This window comes from Aulonocara sp. 'chitande type north' Nkhata Bay, linkage group LG17 (assembly GCF_057382095.1).
Source record: "Aulonocara sp. 'chitande type north' Nkhata Bay isolate Kocher_YH1m ecotype deep benthic linkage group LG17, A_spYH_male_GT1.1, whole genome shotgun sequence".
In the NCBI taxonomy this organism is placed as follows: domain Eukaryota; kingdom Metazoa; phylum Chordata; class Actinopteri; order Cichliformes; family Cichlidae; genus Aulonocara; species Aulonocara sp. 'chitande type north' Nkhata Bay.
In genome coordinates, this window is record NC_141360.1 from 14,691,513 (window position 1) to 14,714,357 (window position 22,845).

The window sequence follows — 22,845 nt, forward strand, 5'->3', positions numbered from 1 at the left end:
TATCAGAATGATTTGACAAAAGAGGAGATGAATGTCTGAATGTTCATGCTGTAAAAATGTAAACACACCCAATCCTGAGCTCACCTGTTCAGTATATAAAGTGTGGGAGTGCTCCTGAGATTTAGTATCACAGTCCAAGGAAACTAATCTGCAGAACTGACCTGTTCATCACAATGAAGCTGACTGCTCTAATTGTCCTTTGGGCACTCTCCAGCACAGGTAACTGCTCTTTTCCTTATCATTCAGGATTTAATTTAAACATTTAAAGTCTAAATTTAGAAGAAAAATAAAACCTTAAAGTTTATTTTATATAGATATTAAATGTCCTTTTCCAAGAACATTCAAACAGTTTACAAGATTAGGTAACTACATGAGCATCACACCACAAACATAACTAAGTTTTCTCTCAAAGCATTATCAGGAAACCAAATATCTGTCAGCATATATGTAGAGAAAACCGATCAATGAGTGTGATACACCCAATTAAAAAGCAAACAAGCAAACAAAAAAAAACCAAACCAAAAAAACCCAAGACGCTCTGAGAAAGATATGCCATACATTTTGTTTTAGTTTATAAATTCTGTTTCTGAATCTGTTTGGCAAACTGATGTGGAAATCTTTTACTTACGCCAAATCATTTCACTGAGTGGATAAGTTCTACTTCATGCTGAGCAAAACTGGGAAGTGGACATTTCTTTCAGTGTGGACATCTTGATGGATGGCTTAACACTTTGTTCAGTTTGTGATGTGGATGTCACAACCTGTTATCACGTGAACTGTTTGTGATTGGGAAAACAGGTTTAACCCAGAGATAACTGGGGGTTAAAGTCCACCTTAATATTTCATATTGCTGATCGCATCTAGTGGTCAGATTCTTTTCTCACACTAGGTGGTGCTACACATGCCATAAAAATTATAACATTTTAAATATAGTTTCACAAACTGTTAAATGTTGGAAGGTTTTTAGAGCAGGCCTCCATGGTGTAAATTACCCTTAATAGATTAACCTTAAATTAACTTTAATGTAGTGTTTCATGTCGACTTTATTAAAAATATTTATACACACACACATGTTAAAGAGATTAACTGCATTTTATCAATCTGTGTAACAGTGTAAAGAAATCAAAGAGATAACGATTCTTTAATTATGCCAGTATACTGGGGTATTTTAAAACCTTTCATTTTTCATTATAACTTCAATCCTTTTATTGTTTCTCTCCTGATTGCAGCTGGAGCCCTTGAGTGTCAAACCTGCACAGATCAGACGTGTTCAAGCACAGCACTACTTCCATGTTCTTCAGAGACCATGTGTGTTACAGCTACTATTTTAGGTAATCTTCTCTTCATATTATGAAATTTCCCCTTGTGGGACTAAAGGTATATCAAATCAAATATTATGTAATAAACTTCAGTAAATTTCAATGACTTTGAAATTATGTGTACTTTCCATCAACATTAATAAAATACACTTTGAATTTGCAGCTACTTCATCTGGAAATACGGCAACACAAATCTACAAGGCATGTGCATCTTCCTCCCTGTGTCCAGTTACGAGCTCTCAGATATTTTCAATTAACATGGGTGTTCAAAGTGCTCTTGCATCTGCCACGTGCTGCAACACAGATAACTGCAACTCACAAACTCTGGATGGTAAGTACAAATCTATAAGTGTTTTATTAAAGACGCAATAAGAAACAATATTCTGATATTTGCTGAAATGTTCTCAGTTCTGAAATGAAATGATGCTCTTTTCTTTTACAGCTCCTGCTCCTCAGTCAAGTAATGGCCGACTATGTAACATTTGTTCCACCCCTCTGTGCGACACTCCAATACAGTGTCAGGGAGTGGAGGACCAATGCTTTCAATCAATGAGTGAGTCTTCATCATATATACTTTAACAAAGATCATCTTTAAATTGGCTTTTATACCTAAAATAAATTCAAAACATATTCTTTTTTTAAAAAATTAGTCAGTGGCAACATTATGAAGCATTTCATCAGTATGTGTAAGACATTTTATTTTGTACCTTAAATCTTTGAAGATGAAGGTCAGGATTTGATAATTAGTTCATGAAATTATATATATGTATTAGTTAACAAGTATTCCCCGCACGAAAATAGAACACCCAGTGTAGGTACACTATTCACTAAAAGGGAATCACAGTGGCTTCTGAAATTGTAACTACATGTTTTCATAAACGTGAAAGTCACTATAAAAATTGACTGAAAATCAGGCTCTGTTCTTCTCTCTGATTAAAAAATGTTTACCAGTGGCATTAGAAATGTTAAACAAACAACTACACCCTTTAGTGGTGTTCTCGGGTCACTGCAGTGAGATTTTGAGTTTCAGCAAACAGAACACAAACAGATTTTAGATTACTCTTTATGTGAAAGATATTGAAGATAGGTACAAAGCATTTCCCTAACCATTTGCAATCCAATAATGATGGTCAATGCCCACAACTCTACAGTTGATCTACAGTGTAGCTTCATGATTTTCTTTTGACTAAAAAATAATAAGAAGCTCTAAATAAAATGTAACAGAATATATTTAATAATAATTGCTGTGACAGGAGTGTTAGTGCATAAAAAAGGAAACCATTTTAATTATAATACTCTGAGTGCATGTTTGGATTGTCACAGGCTACTACACAGGCATGTTTGTCTTCTTATACATTTTTTGGTTAGAATTCACATGTCAACATGAAAGATTCTGAACATCAAATTAACCTCATGCATTATAAGTGTTGCGCACAACAGTTAGAGAGCACAAAAAAGGCTAACTGTAAAACTGCTGTCTGAGTTTCAAGTTTTATTGTCATGTACATATAAACAGTGTAGCCACATTTACCTGTAGTGAAATTCTTTGGCTCGTGCTCCTCAGCTTTATATGAACATATATAAGTCTGCAGTTATATTTTAAAAGAAAATAACCACAACAACAGCAATAATAATAATAATGATAATAATAAAGATAACAAATAACAAAAAACTAAAGTATTAATATTAACAGAATTTGAGACAGTTGTTCAGAATTTACAGTTTCAACAGTATAGGATAAGTTAGAGGGTATGTAAGTTTAGGCTTTTTGAGACTAGGTGGGTGTCAACAGAGGCTATAAAAGCTTTGGGTAACGCTCCACCATTTTGAGATTTGCTGTGCCCCTCTGCATGCATGTCTCCCCATCCGGATGGTTTGTGCTCATGTTGAATTGTATGGAATAAAACATTGTTGATTGAACATTTATACACCGAGTATTGTCCTTCCTTCAGCCCAAAGAATAAAAGAATTGGGAGGATTTAACACTGGATATCAGAAAAATTATTTTTAAGATGTCTTAACTAATGCTTTAAATATGATATGTAATGACATCATGACAAACATTTTTCATCTGCAGTGACCGACAGCACCAGGACTTTCCCAGCTTACGGATGTGCATCTACAAACCTGTGTGCAGCTGCCTCAAGCTTGAAATCTCTACCTTTCATGAAGAGCATTGGTACGATAACAACAGGACCAACCTGTAATTCACCCTCGACCACTCCAGCACCAACCACAACCACCGCTGCTCCAACCACAACTACAGTGGCAACAACCACAACAACAACAGCTGCTCCAACCACAACAACAGTTGCTCCAACCACAACAACTGCTGCTCCAACCACAACAACTGCTGCTCCAACCACTACAACTGCAGCTCCAATAACAACCACAGCTGCTCCAACCACAACCACAGCTGCTCCAACCACTACAACTGCTGCTCCAACAACAACAACTGCTGCTCCAACCACAACAACAGCTGCTCCAACCACAACAACTGCCGCTCCAACCACAACAACTGCCGCTCCGACCACAACAACTGCCGCTCCAACCACAACAACAGTTGCTCCAACACCTACAACTGCCGCTCCAACCACAACAACTGCCGCTCCAACAACAACAACAGCCGCTCCGACCACAACAACTGCCGCTCCAACCACAACAACAGTTGCTCCAACCACTACAACTGCTGCTCCGACCACAACAACTGCCGCTCCAACCACAACAACAGTTGCTCCAACCACTACAACTGCAGCTCCGACCACAACAACTGCCGCTCCAACCACAACAACTGCTACTCCAATCACAACAACTGCCGCTCCAACCACAACAACAGCTGCTCCAACCACAACAACCGCGGCAACAACCACAACAACTGCCGCTCCAACAACAACAACTGCCACTGCAACCACAACCACAGCTGCTCCCACAACAACCACAGCTGCTCCAACAACAACCACAGCTGCTCCAACCACAACAACCACAGCTGCTGCTCCAACCACAACAACAGCTGCTCCAACCACAACAACAGCTGCTCCAACCACAACAACTGCAGCACAAACCACAACAACTGCCGCTCCAACCACAACAACAGTTGATTCAACCACTATAACTGCGGCACCAACCACAACAACTGCGGCACCAACCACAACAACTGCCGCTCCAACAACAACAACAGCCGCTCCAACCACAACAACAGCCGCTCCAACCACAACAACTGCCGCTCCAACCACAACAACAGCCGCTCCAACCACAACAACTGCCGCTCCAACCACAACAACAGCCGCTCCAACCACAACAACAGCCGCTCCAACCACAACAACTGCTTCTCCAACCACAACAACTGCCGCTCCAACCACAACAACTGCCGCTCCAACAACAACCACAGCCGCTCCAACCACAACTGCTGCTCCAACAACAACAGCTGCTGCAACCACTACAACTGCTGCTCCAACCACAACCACAGCTGCCCCAACAACAACAATTGCTGCTCCAACCACAACAACAGTTGCTCCAACCACAACAACAGCCGCTCCAACCACAACAACAGCCGCTCCAACAACAACAACAGCCGCTCCAACCACAACAACAGCCGCTCCAACCACAACAACTGCTTCTCCAACAACAACAACAGCCGCTCCAACCACAACAACTGCCGCTCCAACCACAACAACTGCAGCTCCAACAACAACGACAGTTGCTCCAACCACAACTGCCGCTACAACAACAACAACAGCTGCTCCAACCACAACAACAGCCGCTCCAACAACAACAACAGCTGCTGCAACCACTACAACTGCTGCTCCAACCACAACCACAGCTGCCCCAACAACAACAATTGCTGCTCCAACCACAACAACAGTTGCTCCAACCACAACAACAGCCGCTCCAACCACAACAACTGCTTCTCCAACAACAACGACAGCCGCTCCAACCACAACAACTGCCGCTCCAACAACAACGACAGTTGCTCCAACCACAACAACTGCTGCTCCAACCACAACCACAGCTGCTCCAACAACAACCACAGCTGCTCCAACCACAACAACTGCCGCTCCAACCACAACAACAGTTGATTCAACCACTATAACTGCGGCACCAACCACAACAACTGCCGCTCCAACCACAACGACTGCAGCTCCAACCACAACAACTGCCGCTCCAACAACAACAACAGCCGCTCCAACCACAACAACAGCCGCTCCAACCACAACAACTGCCGCTCCAACCACAACAACTGCAGCTCCAACCACAACAACAGCCGCTCCAACAACAACAACAGCCGCTCCAACCACAACAACAGCCGCTCCAACCACAACAACTGCCGCTCCAACCACAACAACTGCAGCTCCAACAACAACGACAGTTGCTCCAACCACAACTGCCGCTACAACAACAACAACAGCTGCTCCAACCACAACAACAGCCGCTCCAACAACAACAACAGCTGCTGCAACCACTACAACTGCTGCTCCAACCACAACCACAGCTGCCCCAACAACAACAATTGCTGCTCCAACCACAACAACAGTTGCTCCAACCACAACAACAGCCGCTCCAACCACAACAACTGCTTCTCCAACAACAACAACAGCCGCTCCAACCACAACAACTGCCGCTCCAACAACAACGACAGTTGCTCCAACCACAACAACTGCTGCTCCAACCACAACCACAGCTGCTCCAACAACAACCACAGCTGCTCCAACCACAACAACTGCCGCTCCAACCACAACAACAGTTGATTCAACCTCTATAACTGCGGCACCAACCACAACAACTGCCGCTCCAACAACAACAACAGCTGCTGCAACCACTACAACTGCCGCTCCAACAACAACAACAGCTGCTCCAACCACAACAACAGCCGCTCCAACCACAACAACTGCCGCTCCAACCACAACGACTGCAGCTCCAACCACAACAACTGCCGCTCCAACAACAACAACAGCCGCTCCAACCACAACAACAGCCGCTCCAACCACAACAACTGCCGCTCCAACCACAACAACTGCTGCTCCAACCACAACCACAGCTGCTCCAACAACAACCACAGCTGCTCCAACCACAACAACTGCCGCTCCAACCACAATAACAGCTGCTCCAACCACAACAACTGCCGCTCCAACCACAACAACAGCCGCTCCAACCACAACAACAGCCGCTCCAACCACAACAACTGCTTCTCCAACCACAACAACTGCCGCTCCAACCACAACAACTGCCGCTCCAACAACAACCACAGCCGCTCCAACGACAACTGCTGCTCCAACAACAACAACAGCTGCTGCAACCACTACAACTGCTGCTCCAACCACAACCACAGCTGCCCCAACAACAACAATTGCTGCTCCAACCACAACAACAGTTGCTCCAACCACAACAACAGTCGCTCCAACCACAACAACTGCTTCTCCAACAACAACGACAGCCGCTCCAACCACAACAACTGCCGCTCCAACAACAACGACAGTCGCTCCAACCACAACAACTGCTGCTCCAACCACAACCACAGCTGCTCCAACAACAACCACAGCTGCTCCAACCACAACAACTGCCGCTCCAACCACAACAACAGTTGATTCAACCACTATAACTGCGGCACCAACCACAACAACTGCCGCTCCAACAACAACAACAGCTGCTCCAACCACAACAACAGCCGCTCCAACCACAACAACTGCCGCTCCAACCACAACGACTGCAGCTCCAACCACAACAACTGCCGCTCCAACAACAACAACAGCCGCTCCAACCACAACAACAGCCGCTCCAACCACAACAACTGCCGCTCCAACCACAACAACTGCAGCTCCAACCACAACAACAGCCGCTCCAACAACAACAACAGCCGCTCCAACCACAACAACAGCCGCTCCAACCACAACAACTGCTTCTCCAACAACAACAACAGCCGCTCCAACCACAACAACTGCCGCTCCAACCACAACAACTGCAGCTCCAACAACAACGACAGTTGCTCCAACCACAACAACTGCCGCTACAACAACAACAACAGCTGCTCCAACCACAACAACAGCCGCTCCAACAACAACAACAGCTGATGCAACCACTACAACTGCTGCTCCAACCACAACCACAGCTGCCCCAACAACAACAATTGCTGCTCCAACCACAACAACAGCCGCTCCAACAACAACAACAGCTGCTGCAACCACTACAACTGCTGCTCCAACCACAACCACAGCTGCCCCAACAACAACAATTGCTGCTCCAACCACAACAACAGTTGCTCCAACCACAACAACAGCCGCTCCAACCACAACAACTGCTTCTCCAACAACAACAACAGCCGCTCCAACCACAACAACTGCCGCTCCAACAACAACGACAGTTGCTCCAACCACAACAACTGCTGCTCCAACCACAACCACAGCTGCTCCAACAACAACCACAGCTGCTCCAACCACAACAACTGCCGCTCCAACCACAACAACAGTTGATTCAACCACTATAACTGCGGCACCAACCACAACAACTGCCGCTCCAACAACAACAACAGCTGCTCCAACCACAACAACATCCGCTCCAACCACAACAACTGCTGCACCAACAACAACAACAGCTGCTGCAACCACTACAACTGCTGCTCCAACCACAACAACTGCTGCCCCAACAACAACAATTGCTGTTCCAACCACAACAACAGTTGCTCCAACCACAACAACAGCCGCTCCAACCACAACAACTGCTTCTCCAACCACAACAACAGCTGCTCCAACCACAACAACCACAGCTGCTGCTCCAACCACAACAACAGCTGCTCCAACCACAACAACAGCTGCTCCAACCACAACAACTGCCGCTCCAACAACAACCACAGCTGCTCCAACCACAACTGCTGCTCCAACAACAACAACAGCTGCTGCAACCACTACAACAACCGCTCCAACCACAACAACTGCCGCTCCAACCACAGCAACTGCAGCTCCAACCACAACAACTGCCGCTCCAACAACAACCACAGCTGCTCCAACCACAACTGCTGCTCCAACAACAACAACAGCTGCTGCAACCACTACAATTGCTGTTCCAACCACAACAACTGCTGCTCCAACCACAACAACCACAGCTGCTGCTCCAACCACAACAACAGCTGCTCCAACCACAACAACAGCTGCTCCAACCACAACAACTGCCGCTCCAACAACAACCACAGCTGCTCCAACCACAACTGCTGCTCCAACAACAACAACAGCTGCTGCAACCACTACAACAACCGCTCCAACCACAACAACAGCTGCTCCAACCACAACAACTGCCGCTCCAACAACAACCACAGCTGCTCCAACCACAACAACAGCTGCTCCAACCACAACAACTGCCGCTCCAACAACAACCACAGCTGCTCCAACCACAACTGCTGCTCCAACAACAACAACAGCTGCTGCAACCACTACAACAACCGCTCCAACCACAACAACTGCCGCTCCAACCACAGCAACTGCAGCTCCAACCACAACAACTGCCGCTCCAACAACAACCACAGCTGCTCCAACCACAACTGCTGCTCCAACAACAACAACAGCTGCTGCAACCACTACAATTGCTGTTCCAACCACAACAACAGCTGCTCCAACCACAACAACCACAGCTGCTGCTCCAACCACAACAACAGCTGCTCCAACCACAACAACAGCTGCTCCAACCACAACAACTGCCGCTCCAACAACAACCACAGCTGCTCCAACCACAACTGCTGCTCCAACAACAACAACAGGTGCTGCAACCACTACAACAACCGCTCCAACCACAACAACTGCAGCTCCAACCACAACAACTGCCGCTCCAACAACAACCACAGCTGCTCCAACCACAACTGCTGCTCCAACAACAACAACAGCTGCTGCAACCACTACAACTGCTGCTCCAACCACAACAACTGCTGCTCCAACCACAACAACAGCCGCTCCAACCACAACAACTGCTTCTCCAACAACAACAACAGCCGCTCCAACCACAACAACTGCTGCTCCAACCACAACAACAGCTGCTCCAACCACAACAACCACAGCTGCTGCTCCAACCACAACAACAGCTGCTCCAACCACAACAACAGCTGCTCCAACCACAACAACTGCCGCTCCAACAACAACCACAGCTGCTCCAACCACAACTGCTGCTCCAACAACAACAACAGCTGCTGCAACCACTACAACAACCGCTCCAACCACAACAACTACCGCTCCAACCACAACAACTGCCGCTCCAACCACAACAACTGCCGCTCCAACCACAACAACTGCAGCTCCAACCACAACAACTGCCGCTCCAACAACAACCACAGCTGCTCCAACCACAACTGCTGCTCCAACAACAACAACAGCTGCTGCAACCACTACAACTGCTGCTCCAACCACAACAACAGCTGCTCCAACCACAACAACAGTTGCTCCAACCACAACAACTGCTGCTCCAACAACAACAACTGCTCCAACCACAACAACAGCCGCTCCAACCACAACAACTGCGGCAACAACCACAACAACTGCTGCCCCAACAACAACAACTGCTGTTCCAACCACAACAACAGTTGCTCCAACCACAACAACAGCCGCCCCAACCACAACAACTGCTTCTCCAACAACAACAACAGCCGCTCCAACCACAACAACTGCTGCTTCAACCACAACAACAGCTGCTCCAACCACAACAACCACAGCTGCTGCTCCAACCACAACAACAGCTGCTCCAACCACAACAACAGCTGCTCCAACCACAACAACTGCAGCTCCAACAACAACCACAGCTGCTCCAACCACAACTGCTGCTCCAACAACAACAACAGCTGCTGCAACCACTACAACAACCGCTCCAACCACAACAACTGCCGCTCCAACCACAACAACAGTTGCTCCAACCACAACAACTGCCGCTCCAACCACAACAGCTGCAGCTCCAACAACAACAACTGCCGCTCCAACAACAACAACAGCTGCTGCAACCACTACAACTGCTGCTCCAACCACAACAACTGCTGCTCCAACCACAACAACAGCCGCTCCAACCACAACAACTGCTTCTCCAACAACAACAACAGCCGCTCCAACCACAACAACTGCTGCTCCAACCACAACAACAGCTGCTCCAACCACAACAACCACAGCTGCTGCTCCAACCACAACAACAGCTGCTCCAACCACAACAACAGCTGCTCCAACCACAACAACTGCTGCTCCAACAACAACCACAGCTGCTCCAACCACAACTGCTGCTCCAACAACAACAACAGCTGCTGCAACCACTACAACAACCGCTCCAACAACAACAACTGCTCCAACCACAACAACTGCCGCTCCAACCACAACAACAGCTGCTCCAACCACAACAACAGCTGCTCCAACCACAACAACTGCTGCTCCAACAACAACCACAGCTGCTCCAACCACAACTGCTGCTCCAACAACAACAACAGCTGCTGCAACCACTACAACTGCTGCTCCAACCACAACAACAGCTGCTCCAACCACAACAACAGTTGCTCCAACCACAACAACTGCTGCTCCAACAACAACAACTGCTCCAACCACAACAACAGCCGCTCCAACCACAACAACTGCGGCAACAACCACAACAACTGCTGCCCCAACAACAACAACTGCTGTTCCAACCACAACAACAGTTGCTCCAACCACAACAACAGCCGCCCCAACCACAACAACTGCTTCTCCAACAACAACAACAGCCGCTCCAACCACAACAACTGCTGCTTCAACCACAACAACAGCTGCTCCAACCACAACAACCACAGCTGCTGCTCCAACCACAACAACAGCTGCTCCAACCACAACAACAGCTGCTCCAACCACAACAACTGCAGCTCCAACAACAACCACAGCTGCTCCAACCACAACTGCTGCTCCAACAACAACAACAGCTGCTGCAACCACTACAACAACCGCTCCAACCACAACAACTGCCGCTCCAACCACAACAACAGTTGCTCCAACCACAACAACTGCCGCTCCAACCACAACAACTGCAGCTCCAACAACAACAACTGCCGCTCCAACAACAACCACAGCTGCTCCAACCACAACTGCTGCTCCAACAACAACAACAGCTGCTGCAACCACTACAACAACCGCTCCAACCACAACAACTGCCGCTCCAACCACAACAACAGTTGCTCCAACCACAACAACTGCCGCTCCAACCACAACAACTGCAGCTCCAACAACAACAACTGCCGCTCCAACAACAACCACAGCTGCTCCAACCACAACTGCTGCTCCAACAACAACAACAGCTGCTGCAACCACTACAACTGCTGCTCCAACCACAACAACTGCTGCTCCAACAACAACAACTGCTGCTCCAACCACAACAACAGCTGCTCCAACCACAACAACTGCTGCTCCAACCACAATAACAGTTGCTCCAACCACAACAACTGCTGCTCCAACAACAACAACTGCTCCAACCACAACAACAGCCGCTCCAACCACAACAACTGCGGCAACAACCACAACAACAGCTGCTAAAACAACAACAACTGCTGCTCCAACCACAACAACCACAGCAGCTCCAACCACAACAACCACAGCTGCTCCAAGTACAACCACAGCCGCTCTAACAACAACAACAGCCGCTCCAACCACAACAACTGCCGCTCCAACCACAACAACCACAGCTGCTCCAACCACAACAACAGCTGCTCCAACCACAACAACTGCCGCTCCAACCACAACAACAGCTGCTCCAACCACAACAACTGCGGCACCAACCACAATAACTGCCGCTCCAACTACAACAACAGCTGCTCCAACCACAACAACAGCCGCTCCAACCACAACAACTGCCGCTCCAACAACAACAACTGCCGCTCCAACCACAACAACAGCTGCTCCAACCACAACAACAGCCGCTCCAACCACAACAACTGCTGCTCCAACAACAACAACTGCTCCAACCACAACAACAGCCGCTCCAACCACAACAACAGCTGCTCCAACCACAACAACTGCTGCTCCAACCACAACCACAGCTGCTCCAACCACAACAACCACAGCAGCTCCAACCACAACCACAGCTGCTCCAACCACAACAACCACAGCAGCTCCAACCACAACCACAGCTGCTCCAACAACAACCACAGCTGCTCCAACCACAACAACTGCTGCTCCAACCACAACAACAGTTGCTCCAACAACAACAACTGTCGCTCCAACCACTGCAACTGCCGCTCCAACCACTACAACTGCAGCTCCAACCACAACAACTGCGGCACCAACCACAATAACTGCTCCAACGACAACAACCACAACAACTGCCGCTCCAACCACAACAACAGTTGCTCCAACCACTACAGCTGCTGCTCCAACAACAACCACAGCTGCTCCAACCACCATAACAGCTGCTCCAACCACAACCACAGCTGCTCCAACCACAACCACAGCTGCTCCAACCACTACAACTGCAGCTCCAACCACAACAACTGCGGCTCTAACCACAACAACAGCTGCTCCAACCACAACAACTGCTGCTCCAACCACAACAACAGGCGCTCCAACCATAACAACAGCCGCTCCAACAACAACAACTGCCGCTCCAACAACAACAACTGCTCCAACCACAACAACTGCCGCTTCAACCACAACAACTGCCGCTCCAACCACAACAACTGCCGCTCCAACCACAACAACTGCCGCTCCAACCACAACAACAGCTGCTCCAACCACTACAACTGCGGCACCAACCACAACAACTGCCGCTCCAACCACAACCACAGCTGCTCCAACCACAACAACAACAGCTGCTCCAACCACAAGAACAGCTGCTCCAACCACAACAACTGCTTCTGCAACCACAACAACAGTTGCTCCAACCACAACAACAGCTGCTCCAACCACTACAACTGCTGCTCCAACAACAACTGCTACTACAACCACAACAACAACTACTCCAACCACAACAACTGTTCCACCAACCACAACAACTGTGGCACCAACAAAAACAACAACTGCTCCAACAACAACAACTGCCGCACAAACCACAACAGCTTTGGCACCAACCACAACAACAGCTGCTCCAACCACTACAACTGCTGCCCCAACCACTACAACTGCTGCTCCAACCACAACAACTGCTGCTCCAGCCACAACAACAGCTGCTCCAACCACAACAACAGCTACTCCAACCACAACAACTGTTGCACCAACCACAACAACTGTGGAACCAACAACAACAACAGCTGCTCCAACAACAACAACAACTGCTCCAACAACAACAACTGCTGCTCCAACCACAACAACAGCTGCTCCAACCACAACAACAGCTGCTCCAACCACAACAACAGCTGCTACAACCACAACAACCACAGCTGCTCCAACCACAACAACTGCTGCTCCAACAACAACAACAGCTGCTCCAACCAGTACAACTGCTGCTCCAACAACAACAGCAGCTGCTCAAACAACAACAACAGCAGCTCCAACCACTACAACTGCTGCTCCAACCACTACAACTGCAGCTCCAACCACAACAACTGCTGCTCCAACCACAACAAGAGCTTCTCCAACCACAACAACAGGCGCTCCAACCACAACAACAGCCGCTCCAACCACAACAACTGCTGCTCCAACCACAACAACTGTGGCACCAACCACAACAACAGCTGCTCCAACAACAACAACTGCTGCTCCAACAACAGTTGCTTCAACAACAACAACAGCTGCTCCAACCAGTACAACTGCTGCTCCAACAACAACCACAGCTGCTCAAACAACAACAACAACAGCTGCTCCAACCACTACAACTGCTGCTCCAACCACTACAACTGCAGCTCCAACCACAACAACTGCTGCTCCAACCACAACAACTGTGGCAACAACCACAACATCTGTGGCACCAACCACAACAACAGCTGCTCGAACAACAACAACTGCTGCTCCAACAACTGTTGCTTCAACAACAACAACAGCTGCTCAAACCACAACAACAGCTGCTCCAACCACAACAACAGCTGCTACAACCACAACAACAGCTGCTACAACCACAACAACTGTGGCACCAACCACAACAACTGTGGCACCAACAACAACAACTGCTGCTCCAACCACTACAACTTCTGCACAAACCACTACAACTGCTACTCCAATCACAACAACAGTTGTTCCAACAACTATAACTGCTGCTCAAACAACAACCGTTCCAACCACAACAACAGCTGCTCCAACCACAACAACTGTGGCACCAACCACGACAACAGCTGCTCCAATCACAACTACAGTGGCAACAACAACAACAACAACAACAGCTGCTACAACCACAACAACAGCTGCTCCAATCACTACAACTGCTGCTCCAACAACAACAACAACAACAACAACAGCTACTTCAACCAAAACAACAACTGCTCCAATTACAACTACCGTGGCAACAACCACGACAACAGCTGCTCCAATTACAACTACAGTGGCAACAACAACAACATCAGCTGCATCTCCAACAACAACAACAACAACAACAGCTACTTCAACCAAAACAACAACTGCTCCAATCACAACTACCGTGGCATCAACCACAACAACAGCTGCTACAACAACAACAACAACTGCTCGAACAACTACAACTGCTGCTACAACAACAACAACAGTTGCTCCAACCACAAAGACTGCTGCTACAACAACAATAACTGCTGCTCCACCACCACCAACAGCTGCTCCAACCATGACAACAGCCGCAACAACAACCACTAAAATGCCTTCAACAGCTATAACATCCACGACGACAACAAGTCACGCATCCTCTGTCAGAATTAATGTAATCCCTCTATTAGTGGCACTCTTTGTCTTTACCATCTATTAAATGGTAAATCATGGATGGAAACCATAAAAACACTACAACTGTGAAAGGATGATTTTTTTATGTTACTGTTTACTTCTTCTTTTCCTGTTTAGTTGGGATTTAAGTTCCATTCACTTCAGATGTAAGAAAAAGGGTCTGGGTAAACCTTAGCATGGATAACTATTTAACAAACAATTACCCTTGTGACTTATAAAGTGTAATATCTATTTAATATTTACCCACAAATATATTTATCTATTTATTAAACTCATTATGCAAATGTCTTGAAAAAATGTAATAGTGTGCAATAATAGGAACAGAAATATACATACAGAAATAGACAACCAAACTAGTTACTTGGGATTTTTGTTATATGTGATTCAATGACAGTATTTCTTAAACTAGTAACTGTAATTACACCAAAAAAAAGCCAAAGGATTACAACTATGACCATGATAAAGTTTTCAACAGACAGTATGATGGGATTAGTTTTTTTGCTTTGGAAATATCCCATTGATGGCAAGGGGAATAAAGAAAGCTATGGCAGTATATTTGTTTTGTATAATGTTATGATTGTCCCGACTGTCACTATTTTCTTGAATTTTCTCAATCATATTGATGGTAACACATGGCCCCACTTTTAACATTTATAAAATTACAGAATATATTAACCATATGTTATTTAAGATGAGATACTCTGGTTTCCCCTGAATGTAGACTTTTACTCTCTTCACCCTAATAAAACTATTAATGCAACCAATTGTTTTTCTACATGAATTACCGTACCTATAAGATATTTCAAAGTTTCTTTAATGAAGTGATATATTTCACACTATTCAACAATATTTCATCATTAAGAAAGTTAATGTTTTTTTGCTGGCTTTTCTAACTACCAGTACATTTCCCTCATAGATATACAAATTTTGATAATTGAAAAGGAAGGGGGATGTGTTGAATTATATATTCTTTTTAAACGAATATAATCTGTTTCTAGTTATCAGGTTTCAGTTATGTTGTCCTCGGATCTTTAGTGGTTCTAACAGGCACTAACTATTTGTTTCTTTTTATAAAGGGCTTGGAGTGGTTGATAAGATTGGAAATAAGCTTCCTAAATGCTTATCGATCACATAGTAGTATATCATGTCACAAGAACCAAAATTAATTGTTGTAATGGAAGTAATAACTAATATGAATTTAGGCAGGTTTGCAACCAAACAGAAAAGTCTTTCAACATCCCAGATAAATAAATATGAAATCACCACACTTGGAGAATGTTCATTTAGCTTTTTTTACTTCAGAATTTGAATGACTTCCCCCTTTTTAAAATTAAGTACATAAAACTTTATGTAATGTTACGATATAAATATATATTTTTAATGCTTATTTTCTGATTATATTGCCTTTTGTACTTTGTAATAGAGGCATAAGAAACAACTAGGTCAGAGGGTGACAGGTCGATCTGGCAACAGACTTTAGAAAGGGGAAGTAAATGTAACGCAATCTGTACTTACGCCAAACCTTTAATGCGTGGAAATCAGGACTGTTGACCTTGGGCAGTTCACTAGGTGTCGGTGTCATCAATTTCACCCCGATGTTTAACCCAGAATCACAGTTTCTCTAAAAATAGGTTACAAGAAATCAAATGTATCCCAAATATCTATATCCTGTCAGAAGCTAGTTTCGTAAAGGAGATTGGTAGTAGCTGCTCCACCACAGGAACAATAAGGCTTCCTGCACACAATGGACACCACACTTACTTAACATAAACACATTTATTAGACACAATTTTAAATAATAAACCCCTTTTTTTTGGTAGTGTCTTTCCACTCAGTGTCATAAGAAAAATAAAATAAATAAATAAAAACAAATATGTATCCTTTAAGGTCCTTTGGCCAAAAGAAAATCACCTGAGCTCAGGGAAAAATAAAGCGCATCGTTGGGGCCCTTTGAATTGTTCCTACCGCTCTGTTGGAACGGTGTAGCATCCAATAATAGCATCCAGCAAGCAGCAACGACCATCTATTTGCCAGGACGGTTCGGCAGAGTCATCAGATGAGGACTTCCACAAGGCAGTTCATCCAGTAGGATCCAGGGCACCAAAAGGGCAAACAAACCAGCCTACACACAAGTGTGCAGAAGAATTAACTGAAATGTTCATAAGTCTCAGTACCACTGACTCAGTGTCCATGTCACTAACGGCTTATTTAACAGACTTACCATTATAATAATACAGGTTTGTCAAAATAAAAATATAACAGAACATAAATGCTGTTAACAATGCTTATTAATGCTGTTCTCTTAGGCATAACATAATAACACTGTAACTGACCTCGTGTCGGCCGCCATTTCAGGACATTAGCTAGGCTCACTTAACGGCTAGCTTGCTAACAGTCAGCCAATAACACACGTTATACAATATTTAGCCTCTTTCTTAACAACATGACAGCGGTAGATTTGATACCTCGCTGCAGTATAATAAGGCACAAAACATTTCATACGAACATGAGCTGCACGCTAACTCACCAGAGGAGTTCGTGTAATGGCGAATGCTGTCGGACTCAGCTCCGCTTCACATTTGTAACCGCTACAAGACTTTTTCCCGAATTTCCAGCTCGTAGAGGGCACGAGAGCAGTATGCGCCTCATCGGACGAACGGAAGGAAAAACTCTGTAGCTGGACTAGAGAGTGGCTATGCGCACGGCACAGTGGTGCGTTCAGTGACCACAAATAATCAGAAATCCCATACTCAAACAATGATCTGGGTTACACTCTCCCCCTCTAAAGTGCATGAGTCTCTGCATGCACACTTGACTTAACAGGTGTGTGAAGGAAAGTGCTCTGAGAGAATACAATTGCAAAACTCTGACAAAAAGGAACTGAGAGCCAAAATTAAAGGCTCACCTAACTCATCATAAGTTAGTTTACGAGGTTGGCGTCTCTCTCTCCCAGAACGCCGCAACTCTACTGTCTCTGGCTCTAAACTCCGCTCAGCAGTGTCGCTGCTTCCTTGATTCATTTCAACAGATTCTGTTTGTTCAGGAATGTCAATAACAACCCAACCTGGACCTTCATCAGATGGAATGGGAGATGTGGTCACCTCATTGCTTTCTGAGTGTAACAAAGGCTCAGGTTCAGAAACATGACTGGGTGTTTCTCGTGCGTGTGACTCGTCTTGTGGCTCTGCACGGGGCAAACTAGAATGCACATCCCCAGTGGACAGCTGAGGTGTGATAACCTGCCTTTCAGTCTGGATAAAAGGACCTCTGGTTATTATTTCTGGAACCGCAAAAGCTGGACACACTTCGTCCTCATCACTGTATACCTCATCTTCCTGACCATCAGGGTCATCAGAAGATTGTACTTCTCTTTCGGCTTTGTTTCTCAGTTTCTTCCCTTTAGAGGACCCATGAGATCTGCTCCCTGCTATTTCTTCCACAGGTAAGAACCCACACGGTAGAAGGAGATCCCTGTGTAAGGTGCGTTTTGGTCCGTCTCCCAACTCGGGTTCCACAACATAGACAGGGCCATCATTGATTCGTTTAACCACAACATGTACTTTCTGTTCCCACCTGTCTGAGATTTTGTGTTTACCTCTGATACTCATGTTCCTAACCAAAACCCTGTCACCTGCACAGAGCTCGGCCACTCTAATCCTCTTGTCAAACCTAACTTTATTCCTTTCTCCGATCTTCTGGGAGTTTTTTGCAGCTAGAGTGTAGCTCTCCTCCAGACGTTGACGAAGGTTGTTCACATACTCTGAATGAGACTTATGGTTGGCATTTTCAGGTTGGATACCTAAGACTAAATCAATGGGTAGTCGGGGTTGTCTGCCAAACATCAGTTCATAAGGAGAGAAACCAGTTGTGTCGTTCCTCGTGCAGTTATACGCATGAACTAAGGGTTTAACAAAGTCCCTCCAGTGAGATTTGTCTTCCTCTTCCAACGTACCCAACATATCAAGAAGCGTCCGGTTAAACCTTTCCACCGGGTTTCCGCGAGGATGATAAGGTGTAGTGCGGATTTTGTCTGCTCCTATCAACGCACATAGCTCTTTGATTGTGTGAGATTCAAAGTCTCTACCCTGATCACTGAGTAGACGACTGGGAAACCCATAATGAACTATGAAGTTCTCCCACAGAGCTTTTGCAATGGTCCTGGACTTCTGATCTTTAGTTGGCACTGCCACAGCAAACTTCGTAAAATGGTCAGTGATAACTAATATGTTCCGGGTGTCTCTGTTGTCTGGCTCAACTGACAAATAGTCCATACAGACGAGTTCAAGCGGGTAAGTTGCTATAATATTTTCAAGAGGCGCTGCCTTCTGAGGCACTGCTTTCCTCCTGACACAGCGTGGACACTGTCTGCACTTCTCTTCTACAGACTTTGTCATCATTGGCCAATAGAATCTGGAACGGGCAAGATGCAGTGCTCGTTGAAAACCAAGATGACCAACTTCATCATGCACTCCACGCAACGCTTTCCCTCTGAACTGTTCAGGTAGGACTAACTGCCATACAGTGTTGTCTCTATTTGTCCATTTCCTGTACAATACTCCATCTCTCATTTCGAGTCTTCTCCACTCCTTGAGAAGGAGCCTAACATCAGGAACTTCAAGGTTTGTTTCTCTGAAGCTGGGCTTTTGAGCTCTTTCAACGAAGGTAATGACACGTGAGACAACCGGGTCATCCCTCTGAGCTTTATACCAGTCAGAGCTTGTCATAGATGGTAATGTGTCTTCTCCAAATACATCCACAACTGTTGAGGGATCAACAGCAAGAGACTCTACAGCCAAAGGTTGTTCTAGATTTGAACAGTGCTCGATCTTTGACACCACAAGATGGCGTTGACATAAGGCAGATACCACCTCGTGACTCATCTCGTTGCTCACCTCTAGAAGACGGTTTTTCATGTCATCAACTCTCTCCCTTTCTTTGATGAAATCCTCATCTTCAAAAGGAGGAGCTTGTGGTCGTCGGGACAGCCCATCTGCATCGCGATTGGCATGACCGGCCCTGTACTTAACGGTGAACTGATAAGTAGACAGCGCAGCTAACCAGCGATGACCAGCAGCATCTAACTTTGCAGATGTCAGTACATACGTGAGAGGATTGTTATCCGTCACAATGGTGAAGTTAGCGCCATAAAGGTAGCTGTTAAACTTCTCACAAACTGCCCACTTCAAAGCTAGAAATTCAAGCTTGTGAGTGGGATAGTTTCTCTCACTTTTGGAAAGTCCTCTGCTTGCATAAGCCACAGCTCTCAGCTTCCCGTCCTGCTCTTGGTAGAGCGCTGCACCCAAGCCTTCACGACTGGCATCAGTGTGCAGGACATATGGTAGCTGTGGGTTGGCAAAAGCAAGGACAGGTGCCGATGTCAGTCTCTCAATCAAAGTCTTAAACGCATTTTCACATTCAGGTGTCCACTCCTCTCCAAAAGGTAAGTTAATGTTTGATGGTTGTTTGAAATGTTCTCCAAGATACACTTTACCCCTCTTTTTGGGTGAGTAGTAACCAGCCGTGAGACTATTTAAAGGCTTTGCGATCTTTGAGTATCCATCAATGAATCTCCGGTAATAACCGGCAAAGCCTAGGAAACATTTTAACTCTCTCTTGTTTGTAGGACGAGGCCATGTTTTCAAAGCTGAGATCTTATCAGGATCTGTGTGAACTCCTTGGGCATCAACCACATGGCCAAGGTACTTCACCGAGGGCCTAAAGAAATGACATTTTTCTGGGGACAGCTTCAACCCAAAGTCCCTCAACCGGTTCAGCACCCTCATGAGTCTCACCTCATGTTCCTCCAGGGTGTCTGAAAACACAATCAGATCATCCAAAAACACAAGTACCTCACTCAAGTTCAAATCCCCAACACACTTCTCCATCAGTCGTTGAAACGTACTTGGGGCATTTGTAACGCCCTGAGGCAGGCGATTAAACTCATAAAACCCAAGAGGACAGACAAAAGCAGTTTTAGCTTTATCTTCCTCGGCCATCTCAACCTGATAATAGCCTGATTTGAGGTCCATGACCGAGAACCACTTGGCACCACTAAGGGCCGTGAAGGTCTCCTCAATGTTTGGGAGGGCATAAGCATCCCTAATGGTCCGTGCGTTCAACTTGCGGTAATCAACGCACAACCTGATTGAACCATCCTTTTTACGCACAACTACTATTGGAGATGCGTAGGGGCTCTCTGACTCCCTAATAACCCCTGCATTAAGCAGTTCTTTGAGGTGTTGCTTGACAGCTTCTCTGTCACTTGGGTGGATGGGCCTCGACCGTTCCTTAAACGACGTGTCATCGTTCAGCCGAATGTGGTGTTTTACCACAGTGGTGTGACCATAAGACAGATCATCAACCGCAAACACTTCTGAAATAGACTTGAGCTTGGTGGTGATGCGCTCTTTCCATTCTTCAGAGATGGGTGACTCATCAAGATTAAACTTAAGCTTCTCTCCATCAAACTTGTCATGAGAAGAAGCATTTGAAACAGGCACCAGGGGTGAAATGTGCTGGGCTACACATACCTGGGCAACTGTACTTCCTGGTTGCAATACAATACTATGCCCACTCAAGTTCTGCAAGACGACTGGAACCTTACTCTTAGCTTTGTAAGGGATGTCTATCAAAGCAGTTTCAAGAAATAAACCACCAGGTAACTTGTCGTGTTCATTTGGTTCAAGGACGAAACTTACGTTAGGAGTGTTCTTTCTCAGCCTAACATCGCCCATTAAACAGCACTTGTGGTTGGCAGGGATGGTGACTGGTACTTTCCCGTGCAACCTCACTGGGTGTATGTGGCAATCATCCATTTGTTTAGCCAAGTGCTGGAGAACCAGTGCTACATCTCTGGAACACAGTCTGTGAAGGAAATCTGGACCGTCACGTTCAGATAACTTATCATGGAGTCTTAACAGTGCATTGGTACCAATCAAAACTGGTATTCTGCTGTTAAAATGGCACTCAGGCACAACAAGAGCCAAAACAACCAACTCTTCCTCTTTGCCTGTAATGGTGTGAGGAAAAGTGATGTGGGTCTCAACATAACCAAGGTAGGGAACGTGCTGTCCACCTGCACCCTCAATCTCAAGCAATGCTTGAATGGGCTGAATGGGGAGATGTGCCAGCTTATCCTTGTGAAATGATTCGGAGATTGTAGTGACTTGTGAACCACTATCCATGATAGAGTTGCATTGCACACCCTCAACCAAAACAGAAGCTGAACAACGAGGACCTATCAGACCGGGTGGCAAGCGGGATTGGGAACTGAAATCTTGAACCGTTGTCTGGGTCTTTATTTTGCTCTGAACATCAATTCTTTGGTCACTTGAGGCGGGACTAATGCTGGTCTCAGCTCCTGGACGTCCCACAGCAGGAGCTGCTACAAGTTTAAAGCAAAAGGCTCAGTAACCTGTTGGGCTTGGAACCTTCCTTGCTTTTCCTTTAACTCAGCATTCTTCTGGCGGACTAGTGCCTGGTTGGGTTCATTTGGGCATCGAGCGGCAATGTGGTTATCTTCACCACATCTAAAGCAGAACCATGCTTTTGGCATAGAGGGAACCTTAACTGGTCTCCTGGCACTGCTATTTCTTGCCGTAAGGAAGTCTTTGCCACTATTATTCTCTTTAGGACATTTTTGGTTCTGAGTGAGCTCTCTGAGTTGTTTAGACAACTCATCTATTTTGCTTTCAAGTTTAACAGTTTCTTCTTGCCTCTGT

The 22,845-nt window shown here is 46.0% G+C and overlaps 1 protein-coding gene across 1 annotated transcript; it reads left to right on the forward strand.

The window, feature by feature from the left end:
• Positions 1–1,577: 1,577 nt before the first annotated feature.
• LOC147309786 (uncharacterized) lies at positions 1,578–17,801 on the forward strand. The gene is made up of 8 exons (XM_086269931.1): positions 1,578–1,650; positions 1,836–1,872; positions 3,397–3,522; positions 5,767–6,059; positions 10,233–10,991; positions 11,514–11,742; positions 12,598–12,944; positions 17,740–17,801. Exons 1-8 carry the CDS (start codon positions 1,578–1,580, stop codon positions 17,799–17,801), a joined length of 1,926 nt encoding a protein of 641 aa, XP_086126057.1.
• Positions 17,802–22,845: the final 5,044 nt, after the last annotated feature.